At 42.5% G+C, this 25064-nt stretch overlaps 1 protein-coding gene across 5 annotated transcripts in view; it reads right to left on the reverse strand.

Moving 5' to 3' along the window:
• Nucleotides 1-4112: 4112 nt before the first annotated feature.
• Nucleotides 4113-25064, reverse strand: part of ELFN2 (extracellular leucine rich repeat and fibronectin type III domain containing 2) — a 210419-nt gene continuing 189467 nt past the window's right edge. For all 5 annotated transcript variants that reach the window (XM_089528112.1, XM_089528113.1, XM_089528114.1 and 2 more), the window contains one exon: nt 4113-10202. In XM_089528112.1, the coding sequence (XP_089384238.1) occupies nt 7203-9617 (2415 nt within the window). In that variant the 5' untranslated portion in view covers nt 9618-10202 and the 3' untranslated portion in view covers nt 4113-7202. The remainder of the gene's footprint in view (nt 10203-25064) is intronic.

A 25064-nucleotide genomic window follows, 5' to 3' on the forward strand; every position in this document is an offset into this window, starting at 1 on the left:
AACCTTGGGGTAGCTGAGGATTCAGGCCAGCTCCATGCCACCTCTCTCTCTAGAACACATTCTGAAGCTGGCACCTGTATATTAAAAGATAGACTCCACCCTCCCAATAAATTGGTATACTGGCTAGTAACCATAACACAGTTTTAAAAGAGTGCAGTTTTAATGTGTTCAGTTTGCCATGCAGCTGGTTTATAATCCCCATCCTATCCACCTGTCTCCATCCATATCTCCATCCTTTTGGTTAACTATCATAGGCAACTCAGAGTTTCAGTGTGGGAGAGCAAAGATGCCCAGTAGAGGGCATCTAAAATTTACCATATGGTGGTTTAGAGAAGTAACTGGAACAAGAAAAGGTGTAACAGCCACACATCTTTTCCTTTTCTTGTTCATTCAACCAATATACACCCTCTGCTTTCTCTAGTGCTATCTCACAATCCCTCTCTTTGCATTTATATACCTCTCTTCCTCTTTATGGCCATTCACTTCTTCTGCTACCACATTTCTCCTTCTCTCCCACTATATGCTGTATCTTGTTTTTTGTAGGGTCCTGGCTATATTACCTCTTTCCCACCCCACATCACTGCCTCTGAGAGCCTCCAGCAAAAACCCAGCCTGATTAGCATTGCAAACACATCGACACCGCTGCAGCCAAGATTCCTTGACATAAATTTTCATTTGTCGTTCATGAATATTTCACGCCCACCTCAGGAGGAATTATCTGGCATAGGATGGAAGATAGCAGAGAATGAGGCAGGAACAGCACTGCAGTATTTGCTGTAGCTGTGTCTATGATGATCTTGCACTGGGATCAACACAGTGTTTTTTTCCACAGGTTGTAGGTTCAGTATGAAAGCTCACTTCGTCCATGTTCTCCTGACTCTGCTGGGCCATCTCCCAGTCAGCTCCAGAGGACACCTGATATTCTGATCATATTCTTCTTGAGACAGCCCACAGGGGGATGGGTTATATCCAGAATCCATTCCATGTGGGACAGGTGTCCATACTTCCAAAATACTGCATTCAAAGGAGACAATTCAAGCTTAGGTCTTCTCTTTCAATGAAATAACCAGAGGCTTTATCAGAATGGAGCAGGAAATCAACTCTGGTCTTCTGTCTCAACTGGATGACATGATGCCTCTGTTGTCCAGTAACTGCTAGGATCAAGTGCAGCAAAGAAAGGAAACAAGAACTCCTCCAGAATAAGTATCAGATTTCTTTGTGCATTTGCCCCAAGGAAATTTTTCCCCAATGATGTTCTGGTCCCCATGGAAAGAACTACAGGAGTGTGAAAGAGGACAGATTAAATTTGGGGAGGCTCATTTTGGAAAAGAAAGACCTCTGTCAAGACCACTTTATCAACTATTGTGGCTTATTTTACCTAGTCACCTGCAAATGGATGGAGAAGCACAATCACCAGAGGCTACAACAATAGAGGGAAGAGGGTGCTTTTTTCTTCTTCATTAAAACCAAATTGTCTGGATGAGGCTTTCAAAATTTTCTGTCATTCCCTTAAAATTAAACTTTTTATTATATCCCTGAACAGCAGTTCTACTTGGCATTGGTGGCCTAGACGTAGATGTTTTGGCCAAGAACTGGGAGTCCTCTTGGCCTAACAGCCCTTGCTTGGCAAGCATTTCTACAAAACCAGGATTCATGAGGATGAATAACTGCTGCAGGATAAGCATAAGTTAAAGGACTGGGACTATCACTTAGGCTTCTGAAAGTCACCCAAGCCAAAACCAGCACACAGATGTTTGCAAAGGGGTAAGGACAGTGTGGACTGGACTGGAAGGGAAGAGTGCTATTTTGCTGGTGGCACCAGGTTTGGGTTCTCTTTGGAGTCCGCTTCCTCCCAAAGATTTCAATTCACAATGGTGGTTAAGGAAGTACGGGAGAATTTGTGGGGTGGGGCAAGATGGGAGGAAAAAGCAAAAGAGCATGGTCAGATTTAGTCCCAACAAACCAGCACATACACAAAAGATGTTTTTGCTCAGAAAAATACAGTAATATCATCATGCAAATATAACGCTTAAATCTTCTCTTTTTTCCCCAGACTGGTTGTGTGTGTACTTTGCAGTTGTTCCGAGTCTTAAACTAGCTGCAAGGAAGGGAGTTGATAAGGGAGTCTCTGGAGCAGGCCTCCTTTCCCTATTACATCACCTTGCCATTCCTCCCTGTTGGAACAGTCTCACCATATGCAATATTCTCCCCACAGCCTAAAGTTTGCACTGCAGGACACAAGAAGGGTGCAGATTACTTGTAGCCTATAAATGCCCACCCCTATTCATCACATCCAGAAGATGCTCCGCTTGCTACATCCTCCGCCTCCTGAACCATCACCACTTATGTTCTAAATCCCTGTCTCTGTATTGTGCAGACAGGTAGAAGGAGGGAGCCAAAATCAAGAGCAACACACTACTCATGCCCCACCTTGTTTCTCAGTAGAAATTATGGGGTGGCAAGGAGAGGCTGGGGTGACACAGTAGAGATGGGAAACAAGGTTTAAGTGCACCTTCCTTCCAACCTCACTGCTCTTTACCCTGATTCCGAGTCAAAAGGCAAGTTATCTCATTTCCCTAGGGCCATGATGATCTATATGGGGGTGGCGTTGGTACATATTTTTAAACAGTTACATAAAATAGGACTTTTTCTGTTGTTGATGTTGTTGCTGGGTGAGCTCCTCTTCTAATGCAGCAACCCTACTGTGGGGGGAAATTCTCAAATAGTCCCAGCTGGATCCAGGCAATTCTACAGCATCAGCAGCCCTATCCTTCCATAATTGTTAGAAGCTCTTTATATTTAGTTTCTCCATAATTTAGGAAGTGCAGGATACATGTCCCTCACCACAGCCAAGAAATATTAAAAAGGTTCGTCTTGCTGATAAACTCCCCTTTCCCATGCTCTCATCACAAGGGCATGATAACAAAGATATCTTAAGCATTCTACATGGGAATCCTAAACTTTGTTTGGTTCTGCTTTATAATTTTCTAGGATCACTGCATGGAGAAACATGCTGGCATGCAAAGGAGACAATGCAAGATATCTGACATTTCATTCAGAATTCCAGTGAAACTCTAGTTTCAGAATCTTTCCAACAGGGAATTGGTTTTGGATTCCATTAAACTGGATCCTGATAGCATACGCACTTTACCTTCCAGAATATATCTTTTAAAAACTTTTCTCATTGGGAATGATTTTCACAGTGAACATGCCTTCCACCCACCCAATATTCAATCACCATTTCTGCCAAAGAAAAACACTCCTGAGGGTGCCTGGCTAGATCTCAAAGAGAATATACTCCTGAAAATCTTAATAGGAAAGGCCCTTTGCATGTGACTCACTCATGGAGATGATCTCCAGAGCCCAAACAAACAATTGCCTCTGGTATTTATGTTCCACCCTACCAGAACTTTGGAATAGTATTTCTTTTGGCCTACAGCTCCTGGTATTCAACAAGTATCACAACAAGTAACATCTTCAAGCTCTGGTCCCTATGTAACCTAAAGAACGCACTTTGGGAAGGTTCCTTACAGAAAACATCTCCCTAACATTTCCATGCAGTTTCCAACAGGAATGCTTCTCTGGGATCCGCATCTCTACTTGTTTCTCATCTTGGCAAAATCCTTGAGAATTAACACCCCATCTGGAAATTGCGAGTACCATTTGTGAACATACTTTTGCTGTTCACATCTTTGATGAAGGAAGAGAAAGGTCCTTCTTGTCTAGACTGGGTGCTGTGAGAAGCAAAGAAGTTGGTGTAGGAGGAAAGTGTTCTTGCAGCAAACTGGGGGAGGCAACCCCCACCCATATGTTTTTGACTACTACTTTCCTCATCTTCAGTCAGTATGGTCAGGGATTATAGGAGTTATAGTCAAAAACAGCTAGTGGGCACTAGGTTGCCTAATCTGTCACTAAGCATTGAACAGTAAATATTTGATTTTTCACAGGAAGGATCATTCCTAGAAGAGCATGGATCCCAGCTGCCTAGCCCCAGTAACACTGCACAGATGAACAAAGCTGTTGGATATGCTACATCAAATTTTTAAAAATCCAGCTCCACATTCTTATTCCTTTTTGTTGCTATTCTTCCTGCAGGGCAACAACTAGGGGGTGGGGGGGGGAATGCAGCAGATAAGGCTTGATTGCAAGGCATCCCCTTCTTCCTTCTTCATCTTGAGTGTAGACATTTGTGGCCTCTCTTGAGAGAGGAAAGATTATTGTCTTGCTATGGAAATGGGATCTAGTTTTGGATCTTGGAACTAGGATCTCCTCTACCCTATCTCTGCCCTTGGGATAATACAACCAAGGTTTAAAAATAATCATGGGAAGCAGGGCTTTCCCCTTGCTTGGCAAAGTTAAAACTTGAAAAGAAATCACTAATGCATTCTGTGGCTGCAATAAAGCTTGTGCTTTATTGGTGTGCTCCAGACCATAGAAGCAGGGTAAGCTACTAGTCATGGATCTTTGTTTCAAGGCAGGGATGTTAAGAAGTAACATGGTCATGAGCTAAAAGAAGGTATCAAATGGTATGATAAGGTGTATCAAATGGCAGAGCGGTTGGGAAGGAAAGCAAGAGAAGTGCTTTTTGCTTGACACAAGAATTGGGTTGCATCTAGGCAAGTTACTCATGCTTAGATTTCACTGAAATCAATAGAACATGTTAGCTGTGGCCTCTTAAGCCCCACTGCTTTCATGTCTTTCCAGCAAACTAACTAGTCTGCTTCCTATTATTGTCTCTACAAAACAGAGCCATCACAGACTGGTTCTGTTACATAGATGAGCAAATAACCTATAGTGTAGCACTATGCCAAGAGACTACCTATGTTTTTCCATTTTTATCACTTATTATTAGTTCCTTGATTGAATCATTTCTACCCCCGTGGCTTCTGGTGGCCACATCAGACTAAATTTTGGAAATGTGACTGTTTTAGACTAGTTTTCACAACTCCCTAGATATCGTGGCCACTGTACAAGCTGGATAGAGCTTTCTGGAAGTTGTCTTCTATAGAGGTGTAACTTTTCCAAGCTGTGCATCAGTGCTGCTGGGTAACACTCAGTATCCCACCATACCTCTGCTTCCTTTTGTAACTTTCCCACTCTTTTTCAGTCATTTGGTACTTGTTGAGTGATATACCTTCCCCAGGTGTATATGGAAGCCATCAGCAGCTGCAATGAAGACATGGGCATGGAGAAGCAGGAGACAACGGCAAGGTGGCTGGTTAATAGGTGAAGCTGACTAGCCTAGCAATGTCACCAGATGATGCCTATGCCTCCAGCCTATCTCCAGTTCCAATTTTGGTACTTTTATTAAGTACCTTTTATGATATTCCACTATACAAAGCATTGCCCAAGTCAATGCTCATGGCTGAAGGCCTCCTTAACACTTTTTACTTTTCTCCAAGACCATTCCACAGTATTCTTTATACTCGCTTTCTTCCCAGTCTAAGATTGGATTGCTCTCCTTCCTTTTATCCCCACTTTGGTCAAATTCTGGCAGTGATGTGTAAATGAAATTGAGGTTCTAATTTTGGAGATCTCAATATGTAATTCTCCAGTCTTTTTCAATAAGGAGACAAGGACTGGAGCTTGTCACCTAGCCTGTCATGAAACTCTGTTCCACAAGGATGTGCAATGGATCCTGGGAGGGAGCTGTGTGCTGTTGCCTAAATCATGGTGCTGAGGTCAAGACTCCTTCAGAATGTAGAGGGGTTCTAGGTACAGTGTGCCCTTGCCTTATGCGGAGGTGGGTGGGTCCAAAATGGATCCCCCCAAGTAAGGCAAATTCCACATATGCTCGAGCCCCATTGAAAACAATGGGGCTCATGCATGCAGAGCAGTAATGCACCTGCATATGACGCAGGGGCACTGTACTGTCCTCCTTTCTTTTCACTTATGATGCTGGCCCCTCTTTCCCTGTGTTGGATAGCACCCTTGTTCCTCTCTTCTTGGAAGACAACTAAATCTTATAACGAGGTTCAGGGGATTCTTTGAAAGTGAGTCTACTCTCACTTCTATTACTTTCCTTAACAATTGGGGAGGGGATACAAAAAGACAGAAGAACCTCTTATAACGACACTGCATTTCCCAGGCCCTTCCACAGCTAAAAAAGAAATCAGTACATCCTTCAACCAGTTGCTCACATCAGTCATGGTTCAGGGCAAGCAAGGATATGCCAAAGAAGCAACCCTCCACCCCACTCACATATTTTGCCCTTGTTTTTGCTTGCACACATCTCAACAAGATATGGAGGATGTGGAAGCATGGGAATAGGCCCAGAAAACCTGGTACATGGAGAGGATATTCATTTGTGTGACACCATATCTTTGTCTTCACTTTAAGAGTCCTTTAAATGTCACCGTTTGGTGTGTGGGAGGCAGCAGCTCAGATCCAACCTTAGTCACATATAAAGTAGACTCAGTGAAGTCAATTAGTCTGAAATCAGCCATGACTCATTGAGGTCCCATTCATTTGAATGAATCTACCCTATTTATGACTAAGCCTAGATCCATCCATTTTTCTATGAGTAGTTCTGATGTAGCTGAGATAATGTTTCAAATGAACCAACCACACCAACAGTGGGTCATCTGGTCTCTCCCATGGATTTAGCAACTATGGTCCCAGCAGAGTGCTAACGCCATATTTGGCTCCTGCACAACTGACCTCTTGCTACTAGTCTGAGCTGTGTAAACATGACTCTGGCTATGACTTGTCCATTTTGAAAAAGCATCTCTTATGTGCCCATGTACTGTTTAAAGGGTCCCTTTAAAACATGGGATGGGATGGGAAGGGAAGGATATGAAGGCAGTATCTCTGCCTCTCACATTAGGAGAATGAGAAAAACCTCTCCCCTTCTTGGAAGAAAAGAACAGGAAAAGAAAAGTGATGGTTAGTATCTTAAGTCTATGCCTGATTGGCATCCTTGTCCTCTCACCTTTGTCCAGCACCCCTTTTACTGTCATTCACCCTCTTGTCACCACAATATAAAAGCAAATGTCTCCTTTGAAAGAGTAATAATGGTCCCTATAACACAGTAGAGACATTCATTTCACTTGTGTTTTTTTTCCTGCTCTTTTTGTTTGTTTTGTAAACTTTGATGGTTTTCAGTTTCTTTTGCCAGTTGATTGGTTTGTTTCGAAGTCAGGTGGGTAACTTGTGTATGTGTATGTGGAGGGGGGGGGGTTTCTTTCTTTTCAGTGAGAAAGTCACAACTTTTGCTGAGCAGAGACTCCTTTCCAGTAATCCAAGATATCATGGAGATCTTCATCCTTGGCAAACTGGACTTTCTTCCGCAGGGCATGGCCAGCTGCCATGTAAACCTCCTCCCGGTGGTGCTTCTTGTAAGGCCGGAAACGCTCCCAGATCTTATGGGTGCTCTCTGAGGAGTACTCTGGGCTGGAGGAATAGCCCGAGAAGTAATGTCTAGGTGAGAGCTGAGAGTATGTGGAGTCCCGCTTAGAACGAGAGAGTGGTTTCAGGAAGGACACCCGTTGGCTTAAGGTGTCCCCACTCTCCTCATAGTACAGAGCTGGGAAGGAATGTCGATGCTCACTGCAGTGATAAGAAGGTTTCACCTCTAGGTGATGGATGGCACCTGGAGACACAAGGGGAAGACGATCCAAGGGGCTGTTGAGTGGACTTCCTTTCTCAATGTACTTGGAATCTGCCTTGCTCAATGGTGGGTGGTCAGGGACATCAAGACTGAAGACCTTGGCACTCTTAATGGAGCCACTGGAGGAGACACTGCATGTTTTCCTAGTCACAGCAGCATCCGCACTGAGTTGGCGCTGCAGGGGGTGGTGGGAACTCTCCTTATAGGGTGGTGAGAGAAAACTTGGCCTCTCCAACCCACCAGAAGAACCGGCTGGTATGGACTGGCATTCAAAAGCCATGTCAGAGTCAACCCCTCCTCCACCCCCCAAGAAAGAAGCTGTGTCCAGCTTGAGGGCATCAATGCAGTTATTGATTATCTGGTTCACCTTGTCCACTTCCTTGGCAATGGTTGAGATCTCAGCTGCTGAACCTTGCCCATTGTCCAGTTCATGCAGGTCATCATCCCTCTGTGACCTGTCTAGCCCATCACCACCACCTGTCCGAACTTCAATGTAATTGCCCTTGGTGGTGACCTTTGGAGTTTCCATGCCAGATTCCATCGATTTGGATGAGGGCATCTTCTCACCAATCATGGAGGGAAGTGAAGACATCCGTGATACTGGGATAACAGGTGGTTCTCCTAACTTCTGTGATGGATGTACCATTGAACTGGTGTCGATGTCCGATCCATAACGCATCTCCAGAATGGTTTTCTTGACATTGAGGGATTTTTGTTTCTCCTCTTGTATTCTACGCTTCCTCAAACAATAATAGACAATGCCAAGAATAATAACCATCCCAAAAAGACAGCCTAAGATGGTCATAATGTAATGGGTTGTAGTGGAAGTGTTGGGCACTGGCTCCTCTCTCCCTTTGCTGCGGGTGGCAAACGAGAGGCAAGTATGGTTGAAGCGTTTGGAGTTGCGTATAGAAGCCACACAAAATGTATAATCTGTATGAGCCTTTAGATGAGTGAGAGTAACAACTTCCTTCTTCTTCTTCAGAGTCATTACATCAGAGATATAGCTGTTGTTGTATTGAACCAGCACATACATCTTGCTGAAGGGGGAGGGGATTGTCACCACCAAGGCAGCTGATGTGATAGTCACATGCTGCAGCTTGATGCTGGGGTTGACAGAGGAATCTGTGGTGGAAGATGCCGGGGGTTCAGCTGAGAGGATTTCCCCTGGGCTTATTCCTGAGTTCTCAGGAATGTCATCTAGGTCTCGCTGTGGATCTGTTATGAATTGGGTGGGTTTGATCCTGGAGATGGGTGGAAAGGTGCCATCACCGCACATCGACTTGAAGATGGTGATGGCATTGCGGCTATGGTGTGGTCGGGGCATGAGAAGCGGATACCCAGCGAACTCCCGTGGAGTCTCACACTGCAGACGGTCATAGTTTTTTGTAACATTGTTGAAGGCCACCAACCACATGAGGAAACCATAGAGGTTGCAGTCACAGTTGAAGGGATTCCCAGCTAGTTCACACACCATCAGGTTGCTAAGGCTGGTAAAGGTGCTTCCCTCAAGCCGACTGAGGCGATTGGAGGACAGGTCAATGCTGATCAGGCTGGGACATTCCACAAAGGCATTAGGGGTTACCACCTCAATCAGGTTGTGCTGCACGAAGAGAAACTGGAGGCGGCCCATGCCACGCAGCATGCCCTCGGTCAGGTTGGTGAGCTTGTTATAGCCCAGCTGCAGGACCTGCAGGTTAGACTGTCCCATGAAGGCTCCATCCTCAATGTAGGAGATTTCATTCTTGGTTAGATTGAGGTCTGTCAAGTTCCCAAAGCGGTTGAGAGAAGAATACAGGACAACTTTGAGTTTGTTCTCATTCAGCCGCAAATCATGCACAGTGCTGTTGATGTGCTGGGGGATGGTTTCATATGGAGGCTGGTTCTGGCTGCAGATTGCGAGCCACACATAACCTTTGTCTCCTTCAATCAGCCAGCAGTCACCATGGACCAAGCCAGGAGCAAAAAACCAGAGCAGGGTAGCCACCCAGAATCCCACACGGAGCATGATGGGCTATGCTGCCCCCTTTTGGCCAAAAGAGGCAAAAACACAGCCAAAGAAAGAGAGAAGGGGGTTAACCTTTAGACACCCTTGCAGCTTAGCAACTGAAAGGCCTGAGGACCCCAGTTCTATTTGATGCCATCATCATATGCACCTTTTTTCCACACCAAGATGAGGACAAAAATGTCTGGTTCTTGTGTGGTCAACTGGGCTGTATGAAAAAACATATATATATATATATATATATATATATATATATATTGTGCTTCTTCTCAACAAAGCTCAATGAAAACAAAACATTCAACAATAAATTGTCTTTGTGTGACTCCTTCACACCCTGCCCTCAACGACACCATGATGCAGCTGGAAGAACAAGGCAGAACTGCCTTTGTGTCTTGCTAGTGCTCTGTTGCTTCCTCCTTCTTGTTTTGCTGGTCCCCTCCAAAAAGGCTTCAGAACTTCAGATCAAGCATGTTGAAAACAAAAATATATAGGTATATAGGGAGTGGAGCAGAAAGTGGGGAGGGAAGAAAGGGAGAGAGAGAAAAGGAGGGAGAAAGAGAGAGAGGGGGATCCATCTGTCGCTGAAATCTGGAAAAGAAACACACAAAAGACAAGGAGAAGCATCAATTAGGGGGGGCTTTGAAATATGAAAAAAGACAGCTAGGTTTGTTAGTTTCACAGGGACAGGGAGAAACTGAGCACAGAGCACTGGGGAAAGAGGGGGGCGTTGGATTAGTATTGCCTGTATGCTGATAAGCTTTGGCGAATGAAGCCCTTGTAACATAATCTTGTGTATCATTGATAGCCAGAAGGGTACTTGGGCTGTGTTATGTAACAAAGTCACAGTCTTGTGTGTGTGTGGGGGGGGGGGGGAGAATTCAGAAAATGGGAGAGAGGAAGAGAACGGCATACAGCTGTTGTTTGGTCGGCTTAGTGTATTCCCCCTTTAATGGGGATTTTCAGCTGTTCCTATAAAGATCTTTTCCCCTCAGACTCTGTTGTGTGTGTATATGTGCATGCACATACACACAAACACAGAGAAGATAAATAAACCAGGCTTCTAACTAAATGCTTTTCTTTTCCTTGATGCAAAAAAGATAAATAAGTCATTTGTTGTATAACCGCTCCTGTTCCGAAAATAATTCTCTCACCTTAGCAGAGATTGGGGGACGGGGGTCAATATGGTCTTGGCAAGTACAGATGGGGAGACTTTTAATTGGTGGAGAGAATGGCACAGCTGTGATGGTCACAGCTGGCCTGGATGCATGCTGAGACATAGGGAAAATGTGTCAACAACACTGCTAGATATGGCTTGGACTGACTCTCCATTTTAGAATACAATCCCAGACCTGCACAGTGAATGGTGCTATGGTGGAAGGATCAGTTTTAATGGCCTTTATGGTTAGGAGGCCAGAGATAATGATGACTGGCACAAGGCACCATAACACAGTGCATAAGGGGGATAGGGAATGAGGTTAAGACCTTACCATCCTTTGTTGACAGATTTGACCTTTTTAGAATTTTTTCTGCTCGTGGTAGCTGTTCTAATTTGGGTAGAGAAGTTAGCTAACTCCTCTGTCAATTCCTGGTGTGATAAGCTACAGTTCAGCATATCGATTATATGTCCTCCATGTCCTCGCAGGTCATGCATTTAGTCAGGGCATTTATCCTGCAGTGTCTTCGCTATAATATTTTGTTTACAGTCCTCCATGTGGCTAGTGTGGACAATGGGATAGCTGACACTCTTTCACACCAACAGATGGAGTGCTCCAGGCAACTGGCCCCAGAAGCAAATGCCTGTCTGATCCCAATGCCTATAGACTTGTGGAAATTTGGAGGGATGAATGGTCCAAGCCATTGGCTTCACATTAGCTTCTAGTACTAGCATTAGTATATAAGAAGGCTGGTAGGGAATTCGAACACAACAGTGTATATTTGTCCCATCTAATGGTGATCAGGCCATAGCAGTGTGGAATCTGATACTGGATGCAGCATTCAGCATGCTGAGGAACTCAAGGCTTTTTTCCTTTTTCCAACAAAGACATGCTACAAATTACTTCCTTAAGGATCCAAATAGAACTTTGGAAATGTATAGGCAATACCCTGAGAAACATAAGATGAAAGGAGAGGTTGAAGGGAATACAAGGGTTTTCAGAGTGGTTAGGGAGTGAAACTTCAATGACCTAGCATAAGTAAGAATGTATTACAGAAATTTCCTAAAGTGCATAACTGAAACAGGTTGCAGAAGCTCACTTTTCATAGAAAAGAATTGAGTGTATCTTCCTACAGCTTTTTTTCCTGATATGCAAATTATTATACATAAACCAGCTTTTTAAAAACTGTCTATATATTATATATCAATCCAAGAGACAGGTTGCATGTTATTAGCACCCTGGGAGACAAAATGATAACAACCATCAGAATCCTGTTGGGATCTTACCTCTTCATAAGCAGACCTATGTCTGCAGTAGTTAGAATTGAGCCATTGTGTACCATTTCTATGCAGTAGAGGGCTGTTGCTATATTACTAGCATGCAATGCACTCATGCAGTCTTGCAGGTGTCCCATTACACAACTTTACAGTTCAGTAAAGGGGTTTCTTATTGCCTCTGCTACATAGCTAGATATGTGTAACACAATGGGACCTTGCTATACACTGGGGTTTGGTTCCAGAACCTGCCATGAATAACAAAATCTGTGGATGCTCAAGTCTCATTATAGACAATTGCATCATAAAATGGTGTCCCTTACATAAACTGGCAAAATGAAGCTTTTTGGAATTTATACATTTTTAAAATATTTTCAAACTGAATCCATGGATAAAAAAATCGGTGGATACGGAGGGCAGACTGTAGGTCATATAGGATTCCAGTAAACATTTTTAAAGAGAGGCCTACTGGATGAGACTAAAGGTCCATCTAGATAATATCATTGTGTCCCATCAGAGCCAAAAGGATATTGCCACAAGGCTCAAAAGAAAGGCATCAGGGCAACAACCTCCTTGCTAATGAATGGTTTACTGCATCTGTTAGGGAGGGCCTATATAACTCTCCATATTCACCATGAATCTGCCTTTTAAAAAGTGTCCATCTTCAAATCCTGTGTCAGTTAACCCCATAAATAAAGGTACATTTTGGGTGATAATTCCCAGAATTCTTTGGGAGGCTGGCAGTCATTGCTCATTTTTTCCAAGATCTGTAAATTAATTGTGAATGACTACCTTTTCTGTAAATTAATTGTGACTGACTACCTTTTCTGTCTAATGAGAACTTGCTGTCAAGTTAGCTCTACTGTTATGGGAAGTGAGGGAGGGTTGTCTCTCTCTTTATATTTTCTTCTATAGTCTATACCTTGATTCTAAATACATTTCAGTTTGAGGAATATGGAGATGGCAAACAGTTCTAAATAAATAATCTTTCCCATTATTTCTGTTGTGTGCTTTCAAGTTGTTTCTGTCTTATGGCACCCCTGAGGTAAATCTATCATGGGGGCTTGGCAAGATTTGTTCAGAGGGGATTTGCTTTTGCCTTCATCTGAGGCTGAAGAGGAAGATCCAACATGGCTATGGGCTATCACTCTGGCGACAAAGTATTGTTGTTGTTGTTCACGTGGCAATTTTGAGACCTTGCCTGTAATTATTCTGTGGTTAGACTCCCTACAATCTATAGATGAGGCATGAGACTCCAAGGCAAGGGCATACAGAGGAAAGTGGCATTTGGTGGCTTTAATGCAAAAGAGTTGTGAATCTGCTTTTGAGTTTTAGTCTAAATCTAAAAGGAGTTATCCATAGTTTTGACCCAGTGTGGGAAATATGATTCATCATCTTCGATTGCTCCTTTGAAGTTCAGAATAATATCCAATGTGGATTCACTACCCACTGACATGGGAGTCACTAGCCACCACTGATGGAAGGAGAGGATTACCCTTGACATATGCCCATTCCACCCAAACCCTCTGTCCCAGGAGAAGCCAAGGAACAGAAAGATTAGCCGAACCTCTTAGAAATTCTCAAAAAAAGATCAAGCTCACCATGAAGTAAATTCATCTATGGTATTTCAGAAGGGAAGTGATCGCCATGACTATATAGTTGACTCTCAGTATCCACGGATTCTTTATCCACAGATTCAAGCATTCACAGCTTGAAAATATTCAAAAATATATACATTCCAAAAGGCAAACCTAGATTTTTGCCATTTTATCTAAGGGACACCATTTTACTATGCATTGTATTTAATGGAATTTGAACATACTCAAATTTTAGTATCCATGGGAGTCTTGGAACCAAACCCCAGTGGAAAACAAGAGCTCGCTGTACATGGGTTTGTTTGTAAGTTGATGTCGGCTCGGATTCTGCATGGGATGTCTCAACAGGGATCCTGTTAAAATTATTTGTCACACTGCAGTCCACTGGTGAGAGGGGGCTAGATATGCCATCCTTCATTGCCCTGCTCACCAGCACTGCAAAACTCCTTCAGTTGGTGTGGCTGCTTGGCTTTTAAGATGGTACGGTAAAGGTAAAGGTATTCCCCATTGACAAGGTTGTCAAGTCACGTCCAACCATATGGGGTGGTGCTCATCTCCGTTGATAAGCCGAAGAGCCAGCATTGTCAGAGACCACTCTGTGATCATATGGCCAGCATGATTGCACAGAATGCTGTTTACTTACCCACTGGAGTGGTAGGTATTTATCTAGTTGCATTTGCATGCTTTCAAACTGCTAGACTGACAGAAGCTGGGACTAGTGACAGGAGCTAACCCCATCATGCGACACCTGGGCCTCAAACTGCCAACCTGCCGATCTTGCAATCAACAAAGTCAGTGTCCTAACACTTGAGCCACCACATCCCTAAAATGGGTTTAGGGCATTGTCAGCCATGGAAATGGAGCCAGGATTGTAAATTTGAATAGCATGTATTTACGAGGCAGTAAATCTGTTTTAAGACTTCATAAATACTAAACAGAATGCCAGCCATTATTTTTCATACATGCCCAAAGGACTTTAATGAAGAGTGTGTCATTCAGACTTCAACTCTATGTGTGCTTACATGAGAGCACTTTCACACAATAGCCACTTTAATTGCCATGACAATGTCCTGGGATTTATATGTTACGGTGGGGGTATTAAAATTCTCAGCCTGCTGTAGTGCTTTGCCAGACTACAAAGCACAGATTTCTATAGCAAGCAGACATGACTGTATCTGCCATGGATACAGACTATTACAAAGAACACCCAAATTGCCCATCCCCTTGTCTCTGATTGGCTTGATTGTTTGATTATTTTAATTGGTTTAATTGTTATATTTTTATTATAGTATAGTTGGGGGAGGGTATTAATAGAATGTATTTTAATATATACTGTATTTTACATTGTATTTTATGGGATATCGTAAGCTGCTTTGATCCTTTGGGAGGGGCACCATATAAATATATTATTATTATTATTATTAAAATGAATTCATGGTACTGTAACTGTATTGTGTGAGAGAACTTTTAGGGCTGTGGCTGCATCCATACTGCAGAAATAATCCAGTTTGACATCACTCTAATTCCAATGGCTCAATGCCTTAGAATTCTGAGGTTTGTAGTTTGCTATGACACCAGAGCTCTCTAACAGAAAAAGCCACATGTCTCCCAAAAGTACAGTTCCCAGAATTCCACAGCATGGAGACAAGGCAGTTAAAGTGCTCTCAAAGTAAATTATTTTTGTAGTGTGGATGCAGCCTAGATCCCACCAAGTTCAATGGGACTAACTTCAGAATAGACATGCACTGGACTGTACTATCTGTCTTTATTGGCAGACTATAAAGCAAAGTCTCACTCTAATTTTACATGTGCACTCTTAAGGTGAGCCAGTGTGGTGTAGTGATTTCAAATTCTGGCTTGGTCATGTATACCCACTAGGTAATTTTGGGCAAGTCACACTCTCTCAGCCTCAAAAGGTAGCAATGGCAAAACCCCTCTGAAGAAACCTATCAAGATAACCTCAGGGCTGCCATGTTGGAAATGACTTGAAAGCACAACAACAACAAACTCTTAAGGCAGATGTAGGCAACTGTGGGAGGCTAGGGAGCCACATTAGCACCCCAGGAAATCTTGGAGCCCCCCCCCCCCCACACACACACACACAACCTACATTGCCCATCACACAAAAAAACTAATTTTTGCCCTTCAATGCTCTGTTGTTTTTTTAATGGCCCAGAGGCCAAAAATATGGTGAAAATAACCCCAGGTCCCTTAGGGGCATTTGGGGGCACAAAATATTTAGCCTTGGGGGAGGGATCAGGGGCCATAAAAATAGCCCTGGTGTGGATGCAGGCCACTTTGTCCACTTCTCTTTTAAGGGATTTATAGCTTAAAGTGAACCAAGTATTCTCTCTATTTGACCTCTGGATACATGTTGTTAATTCAGCCAGCAGGTGGGTGAGCCTTTGATGAAGAATGGGCAAAACAATAGGGAGAAATACTATTTGAGGAAACCATCTGCATTATGCCATTTGCATTTTGAATATTTCTTCTAAGGGTTTTCTCAGCTTTCATATCACATCAGTTTAGGCACCCAATCAGACATGGAGATATGAACAATAAGGTTGCCCTTGGGAGCAAGTCAAAACCCAAGAGAGCAACCTGAATGCTCCCCTGGGTTTCCATTCCTTTGTGGACACCCCTTTTGCCACTGCTGAGTCAAGCAGCTTTCTATACACAGAAAACAATGTTTGCATCAGAAGCCATTTGTCAGCAGCAGAATCTAGAAAGTGAAGATGTCCATGGGAGGCTTCAAAGTTGCTCCTTAAAGTATCTCCAATAGGCTTTTATACCTGATGGGTAGAGTAGGACCAAATGACAGCAGCCAGCTTTCTAGGGAGCAACTTGAATGTTCCTTAGAGATTACAATATTTAAAACATGGTCAAAAAAATCCAGAGATGCTGCAAACAGCAGTAAAGGAGGAAACATGGAAATCTTCCTAGGAAAGAACACACACACACACAGATCAGTGAGAGTGGCTAGAAGCTAGATAGAATATCTACCTGGTGATTTGTTTAAAGCATTTATTATTTGGGGGCAAATTGTTTAAGGCATTTATTATTTGAAGCAAAACTTTGGCATAGGTGCTATAAGTAGCAGCCATAATCCTTAAAAATTTACTCCAATTTATTTTACTTCACAGCCATGGAAAATGGATCAAAACCCTGTCGAAAATGCTGGCTTGCAGCTGGTCCCAAATGTGAACAAACATGTTGGGGATGTCAGCCTAACTCTAAACATCATGTTTGCTAAAAGCTGCTTTATAAATGTGCATTCTAGAACAATAAATGCAGAAACCTGACATGTTTGAGAGGCACTTAAAATAGTTGCCAGATCAGTTTACCCTCTTCCCATTAGATAACACACTAAATGCAGTGCAGCACTGTAAATCTCTGAAGCATTAAAGAGTTGTGTGTGTGTGTGTGCGCGCGCACCCCTTCAAATCACCTGCTGACTTATGGTGACCCTATGGGTTTCACAGGATATTCTTAGGCAATGAATACTCAGAAGTGGTTTTCATTCCTTGAAAATATAGCCTACAGCACCTGGTATTTATTGGAGGTCTCTCATACAAGGATGAACCAGGGATGACTCTGCTTAGCTTCCAAGATCAGACAGGATCTGGTGCCTTTTAGGTATTTAGGCACAGAGATATTTTGAACCAGCCTTTCTCAAAGTTTTTATCCTGGGGGAACCCTTGAAAGAATGTTCAGGCATCAGGGACCCCCATGTTAAAACTATCACATCTACAATTTTTTAAAAAGGTGGTGGTGGGGTAATCACAACCTCTCATTGAACCCCTAGCCATCTCTCGTTGTAGCCCAGATTTCCAGGAAACCCTGCTTTCAAATGTAGTAGTGCTTTGTTTCTCTACTCCCAGTGTTCCATAAAATATCATTTTAATTTTTGACAAGGTTATGCAATCTTTTTGTACCAAATTTTATTTCCCCTTACTTGACTCACAAAGTCCAGGCATGATGTTTGTAAAAGTCTTGTTTTAGAAGCTTTGACGCACATGCGTGTACATGAGTGTGTGCACACACACACATACACATACACACAGAGACTCCTAATCTTAAAAAACAAAAGGAAAGAGAGAGGGGTCAATAAGTAAAGTATAGTCAAGAAGAAGGTGTAACATCTGTCAATCAAGAAAACAAAAGGATTCCAAAATACCCCCTAACATAGTAGCTGGCACAGATAAAAGTGTAGGCTAAATTATGGGCCAACAAACTTCCAAGTTCTTGGATCCAATCTTCAACCCATACAGTCTTCCATGTGCCATACCAAAACCCTCAAAATCAAAACTGGAAATGGCAAAAGGTTCACTTCTAGTTTTGTAAAAGCACTCATGGCACATGGAGGGTGAGGGAATAAATGAAGTGTAGAAGCCCCTGATCTTTGGTTCAAGCAAAAATCTGGACTCCTGAAGGCAGTTGTGGCTAGCTGCTCCCAAATCAAGAGAGCAGTGAATCCACTCTGATGCGTTTTAGATAGCTTTAAAGGAGCTACCCAAAGTGCTAAAGCTGTCCCCAATGTATTCATCACCTTGTTTAGCTACTCTAAAGCTGCCCTTTGAGGCTAGGAATAACATCTGGAACTAATTAATCACCCCAGCTGCCACTAGCTTATGGCTTTAATAAGTTGGAGGGGAGCTTTTTTCATATACAGTTGGCCCTCCATATCCACAGATTCAACTATCCAAGGCTTGAAAATATTCCAAAACTGTTTAACTTCCAAAAAGCAAACCTTGATTTTGCTATTTTATATAAGGGAATCCATTTTACTACACCATTGTATACAGTGGGATTTCAGCACCCACAGATTTTGGTATCTGGAGCAGATACCAAGAAGATACCAGATATCAAAGCCCACTGTATCCCCTCCCCCCCCCCCCCCACCACGCCTAGGAATGCTGTGAAAAGTAGGTTGCAGATTAGAGGACTGCAAAAGGATAGGGGCTGCAAATACGGTCCTGGAGGCCTCACACACCTCATTGTCCTCAGAGATTTCAACCACTGCCTGCTATGTTTCCACTCCAGTTCCAGAACAGCCCTTCCTGAAAGGCAAGCCTAACTGGTCATAGGAAGGTATTATCAACCTAATCTAGGGCAAGTTAAGGGAAAGAAAGGAAGTAAAGCATTTTTAGTTATTATAACATAAATTTAATTATGTTCTCAGGGCACACCTTTGCTTTCTTTTATTTTCTGAATGATCTTTACTAAGACAATCACTAAATCTTTCACTGCTAGAACAAAGTCCAATTTTCAATTTAAAGATGCAAAGGGCAGAAAATAAAATGAAGTAAGGAAAGGATGGGGAGAGAAAAATGCAGACCCTTAAGGAACTTAATCTGCACAGGACGAGATCTGCACTGATCTGGGCCTGCGGAATTACTGGGACAGCTGGATTAGAGGATCACAGATCAAGATGGAGAAAGAGGCCATTGAATATTCAGTAATCCAAAACCAAGAGCCAAGATGAGAAGGAGGGAGTGGAAAGCAGAAAACAGAGAAGGTGAACTAGGAGGGACTGGTATGACAAAACAAGCATGGGGGGGGGGGGGCAAGAAAGTTTGTGATCCCTAGGAATGGCAAAATCAGTTCACCTGTGATGTCAAACAGCATCATTCTTAATGGACACTTGAACACAGGTGTAGAAATGAGGGAAAGTGTTTAAATAAGATGCATATTTACATCAAATTTGCATTTACCATTTTTTTAAAATGCATAGATGCAAAGTGAAATCAAATTGATTCAATTAAAGCAGGTGTGCAATAATGATATGATGGACAAGAATGGGGTCAAGTGAGCTGAATACCTGACTCCCAGGGTCAGTATTGTCAATGATGGATAATTTCATTCTCTTGTTTCTCTTCCTCCTATTCTGTTACTTCAAACCAGTAATATACTGACCACTCTCTCACCAAGGAGTGTCCTCCAGAAAGCAGGTACTCTATGTGGCCCAAGCTTGCAAAATGATTGGAAATCAGATGATGAAATTTAACAGTGGAGCCTAGGAGCAATAGCAATAGCAAGCACGTTTCTATTCCGCTTATCAGTGCACTTAAGCTCTACCTAAGCGGTTTACAGTGTGTAAGCTAATTGCCTTCAACAAGTTAAGTAATCACTTTAGCAACCTTGGAAGGATGCAAGCCTGAGTCAAGCTTGAGCCCTTGCTTGGTACTGAACTTGCAACCTTGCGGTTTGTGAGTAAGTGGCTGCAGTATAGGCATTTAACCATTATGCCACCAAGAACAGAGGCAGGGAGGAGCTGGACCTACACAGTGCCTAGACAGGAGCCTGCCTAGGTCAATCATTCCTCAGAGGAATAGGCAATTGGTAACTCTAGTGTTCCTGGGAGTGAATCTGCTTTATGTTTAGCCCCACTCTTGAAAGGAATCCTCTCAAATGCTGATCCAACTTGGGGGAATCAGGTTCAGCAGTTAAAGCAACTCCTTCAAAGCAGATTTACCACTCCCATGATATGAAGTCCTTAGCCCGTATTGGAATGGAAGTTTAAATCAAAGCAATGAAAAAAGAAATAGAGTATGTGTTAAATAGGTAATACTGAAGTAGGATAGGGTTTTTTGTTGTTGTTGTTGTTGTTGTTTTAGGATTGCCCTTCCAGTTTTATAATCATGCTGGCCACTGTTAGAGAGATTCACTTACACTCCACTCTAGTTCTGTTTCTTCCTCCTTTCTTTCTCTCCCCGCCTCCCCCTTTTCTACCATTACTGGCTCTTTCTAGCTCATCACATCTCTTCCCCATGTTATAGCCCTTTAAAACTTTGGACTCTTCAGAAAAGAGTCCAACCTAGACATTTCTTCATTCATTCTCTCTCTCTCTCTCTCTCTCTCTCTCTCTCTCTCTCTCTCCCCTCCATTTAGTTCCATTTCTCCTATTTTTTCTCTCTCTATTCCTGTGGCAGTTTTGGCATTCACTACTTCCTTCACACTTGGCACCCTCCAGATGTGTTGAACTACAACTCCCATAATCTCCAATCCAGCTTCCTTTATATCAGCTATCTCCAACCAGATGTTCTCCAGATGTGATGGATGATAACTTCTGGAATCCTTGCAAGCATAAAAGACTGGGGGATTATGGCAGTTGTAACATAGCACATCTCAAGGACACCATGTTAAGGAAGGCTTCTTTAAAGGTCTTTTGAAGTCATTTGGGGGCATAACAGAAACATGCAGAGAAATTTAAGGATTTAATGAGTCAACAGTGTGAAGTGGCAATTAAAAAAGCCAATGCAATTCTAGGTTGCATCAACTGAAGTATAGTGTCTAGATCAGGTGAAGTAATAGTGCCACTCTATTCTGCTTTGGTCAGGCCCCACTTGGAATACTTGGTCCAGTTCTGGGCATCACAATTCAAAAAGGATGTGGACAAGCTGGAGCATGTACAGAGGAGGGCGACCAAAATGGTGAAGGGTCTGGAAATCATGCCCTATGAAGAGTGACTTAGGGAGCTGGGTATGTTTAGCCTGGAGAAGAGATTATACGATACCCCTGTTTAAACATTTGAAGTGGTGTCAGATTGTTGCTGGAACAAGCTTGTTTTCTGCTGCTTCAGAGAATAGGACACAGAGCAATGGATTCAAATTAAAGGAAAAGAGATGACACTTCAACATTAGGAAGAACCTCCTGACAGTGAGAGCTGTTCAACAGTGGAACATACTCCCTCAAAGTGTGGCGGAGTCTCCTTCTTTGGATTTTTTAAACAGAGGCTGGATGGCCATCTGTCAGATATGCTTTGATTGAGAGTTCTTGCATGGCAGGGGGTTGAACTGAATGGCCCTTGTGGTCTTTTCCAACTCTATGATTCTATGCTTGGAATACTTCTATCACTCTCCTATGGCAATGAAAGCAGTTGCTGCTGCTGCTGTAAAGTGAGAGGAGAGGTGCTAAAAAAAGTTCCACACAGAAATTTCAGCACATCATTCATAAATATATGCATCTCAGAGATGTTTGGTTTGATATTTTTTCTGATCTCAAACTTGATGGATTGAAGAGTACTAAGGAAACGTGTTGAGGGTTGATGGGCAAAATATTGTCAACTTCTGTCAATGCCTTCTGTGGCACTGTAAGTGTGCTGAATGTATGCTTGTTCCCCCTATAACAATCTAGTCATGGGGACAGCTTGTTAATATTCCCATTTCAAACAATGGAAACTGAGGCCAAGAAACACGAGTACTGTTTTTGTGTGTTGCTCTACATCAGATCTCAAGTACTATTATTATTGTTGTGTGCCTTCAAGCCATTTCTGACTTATGGAGATCCTATAATGTTTTTTTCTTGTCAAGATTTGTTCAGAGGAGGTTTGTCATTTCCCAAGTGTTATTGCTCAGGTTTAAACCTCCCATCTTTATGTACTAAGTATATCTTCTCCTTGGTCTTTCATTCTACAGACCATTCACAACTTGTCATATTCCTTTTCAGAGTCATTGAAGCCCTTTCCAATGCCCTCATCACGTGCTAGGGTTGCCTCAGGGTGGTGCTTCCAGACGCCCCTCAACCCTAGTACATGATGAGGGCATCAAAATGGCAGCGCCCCGTACACATGGGCACCACCATTGTTACACAAGCACCACACAGCATCCACACATCCCCGCACGGTGCTTGCATAACAAGTGCGCCAGTGGCGCATTTATTACTCCACAGGAAAGCCGTGCAGTTTGGCGACTGTGGCTTCCCTGCAGAGAGAAAACAGGCAAGTTTTTACAATTAGAGCTTAATATTGGTTTTTGTGATTGCTATTGTATTTGCTGGTCAATGACCAAATAAACTTTATTACAAAGAAAACAGGCACTGACAGGGCACTGTTTTTTGGTGCTCTGTACCACACCTTTAATCAATCCAGACTTGATTTACCTCTTTTTCTCTTGCCATCTCTCACTTTTTCTATCTTACCACTCTCTTGTCTGTCTAAATTAGACTATATGGAGAAGTGGATCTGGTGCCTCTTTCCTTCCCTGAAAATAAAAATCCTAGAATAACACTTTGCATTATTACCAATTTGCTGCTCTTTGGCACCGCAAACTGAGCCACAGGGTGGCCAGGCATTCCTCTGGCCCCATCCTTTTTTTTCAAGGACTGTCCAGTGTGCCACTCCAGTTTAAAGCTGGGGAAATATAAACAGCTAGGAGGCCAGGGACTTTAAATTTATGCATCACCTAGAAGGATCTGGGAGTTTTAATTCAAAAAACTAATTTTTCCAAGCTCTGGATTTCACAGAGTAACCACATTCTGGCTTGTGCCTAAAGTGACTGAATATGTTGTGGAGGCAGAACATGAACCCAGATCTAAAGAATTGCACCTTGATCCTTCAGGCAAGGGAAGAAAGTGCTTGAATAAACAAAAGAACATCTCCAGTTTCACCTTTTTCATCTCACTACCAGAGATTTCTTAACCCTAGCAAAATGTGTGAGTCAGCAAATCTAGCAGGCCAAACTCATTAACTCCTTTCCTTTTCTCTGTTAACCTGGACCATTTTCAGCCTCCATGCTGTCTGGTCACCTCAGCACTGAGACCTGCAGGAACAACCTGTTGCCATCACCCAGTCTTAGAGACCATCCATCACTTGAGGGAAGGAGAGGGAGGAGCAGGGACAGTGCCACCATTCTCTACTGATCAAGACAACCAAGCCCTGGCTATAAATCACCAGCCAGCTGAAGAGAGAAAGAGCCATGTGCCCTTGGTTCTAAGAAAGTTGCTGACTCCTGCGTTTGACTATACTCTCCTTCCTTCTCCCTCATTTCTTAGAAATCAAGAACTGGCAGGTACTGATAGGCAGGGTGGGAACAGTTAAAACAGCACATACTTCTCTATTCCAGTGAATGTGATAATTGTGGAGAACTGTAGAGAAACAGGAGACCAAGTCTAAGAGGACTGGATAGGTGACAGGGCAGTGGCTGCCATGTTGGGGAGGGGGACAGTAAATCTGCTCCAGATTTCAGTCTCATTTTTAAGGGGCTATCCAAAGTGATGAACCTATTTTGAGGATAAGGTTTGGCTTCTTGGCTAGCTCCTTTAAAGTACTGATGAAAACCTGAAGCAAATTTACTCTCCCTACTAACACAGAAGATGCCAACTATTAACTCTGACAGCTGGCCATGATGTGATCTCTTGGGTGGATGATGGAGGAATCTTGGCTTAGCAACAATTCCCTTCGAGGGTTGCTTTCCTCCCATTATGGTCCAACTAAACATTCATCTTGATCAAAATCAAAGAAACATAGAATCATAGAATAATAGAATTAGAAGAGACCACAAGGGCCATCCAGTCCAACCCCCTGCCATGCAGGAAATCACAGACAGGCATGTTGCAGGTTGAAGCTTGGTGGGAGGAATTTTTGCTTTCAGCACATGCTTATGGGTGAAGAGCATGCACCCAGAGATCACAACATGGGCAGACATCAGTGCTGATCTATGTGAACTCCACTAAATAAGTATTGAAGGTTGCTTAACAAAAACAGATCTGAATGCTATCAGCTAAAAGCTTGTGGCAGAACAGACTCTCCTTTCCCCTTTAAATATTAGTCCTTGGAAATAACAAGGTACAGGTTGAGTCTCCCTTATCTGAAATGCTTGGGACCAGAAGTGTTTGGGATTTCAGATTTTTTTTCAGATTTTGGAATATTTCCATATACATACTGAGATATCTTGAAAGTGGGACTCAAATCTCAACATGAAATTCATGTATTTATATGCATGTAAATTCATATATGTTTTGTATACATAAACCTTACAAACATAGCCTGGAGGTAATTTTACACATAATATTTTTAATAGTTTTGCACAAGAAGCATAGTTTGTGTATACTGAACCATCAGAAAGCAAAAGTATCACCATCTCAGCCACCCATGTGGATAATTTTGGATTTTTCAGTATTTCAGATTTTGGAATTTCGAATAAGGGAGACTCAACCTGTATAAGCAAAAGAGTTAGCTTAATGAGTTGCTTTTGCTGGTAACAATGTGATAAAATTACATTTGAAAAGGTAAGATAACAAGTAGGAATATTACTTGTGGGTACAATGATTAACATGTTAAAATTACTTTTAAAGGAGATTTTAGAGGCACTTTGAGTATAATTTTCAATGTTTTCCCCCATCCTATTATCAATTCTAAAGAGGTCTCTCCCAAAAAAGTAGCCAAAAATGAATGTGTATTGTGAGAAGTTTCAATGCTAACCATTTTTTGCCTTGCGTTACATAGTAAATTACTTTTTAAAAGTAATTTTCCAAGCTCTGCTCAGAATCCACAACAGAATGAGAGGTAACCGTATGAGCTGGTAAATTAACTATGTGATAATCGTCCTCCACTATTTAGTGAGGCAACATGCCTGCAGTTACAAAAGTAACTAAAAAGTTACAGCACATCATTTATCCCTTGTTAAATTCGAATTATAATCTAGCATA

Source organism: Sceloporus occidentalis, unplaced genomic scaffold, assembly GCF_023333645.1.
Source record: "Sceloporus occidentalis isolate IW3139 unplaced genomic scaffold, rSceOcc1.0.p SCAF_5, whole genome shotgun sequence".
In the NCBI taxonomy this organism is placed as follows: Eukaryota; Metazoa; Chordata; class Lepidosauria; order Squamata; family Phrynosomatidae; genus Sceloporus; species Sceloporus occidentalis.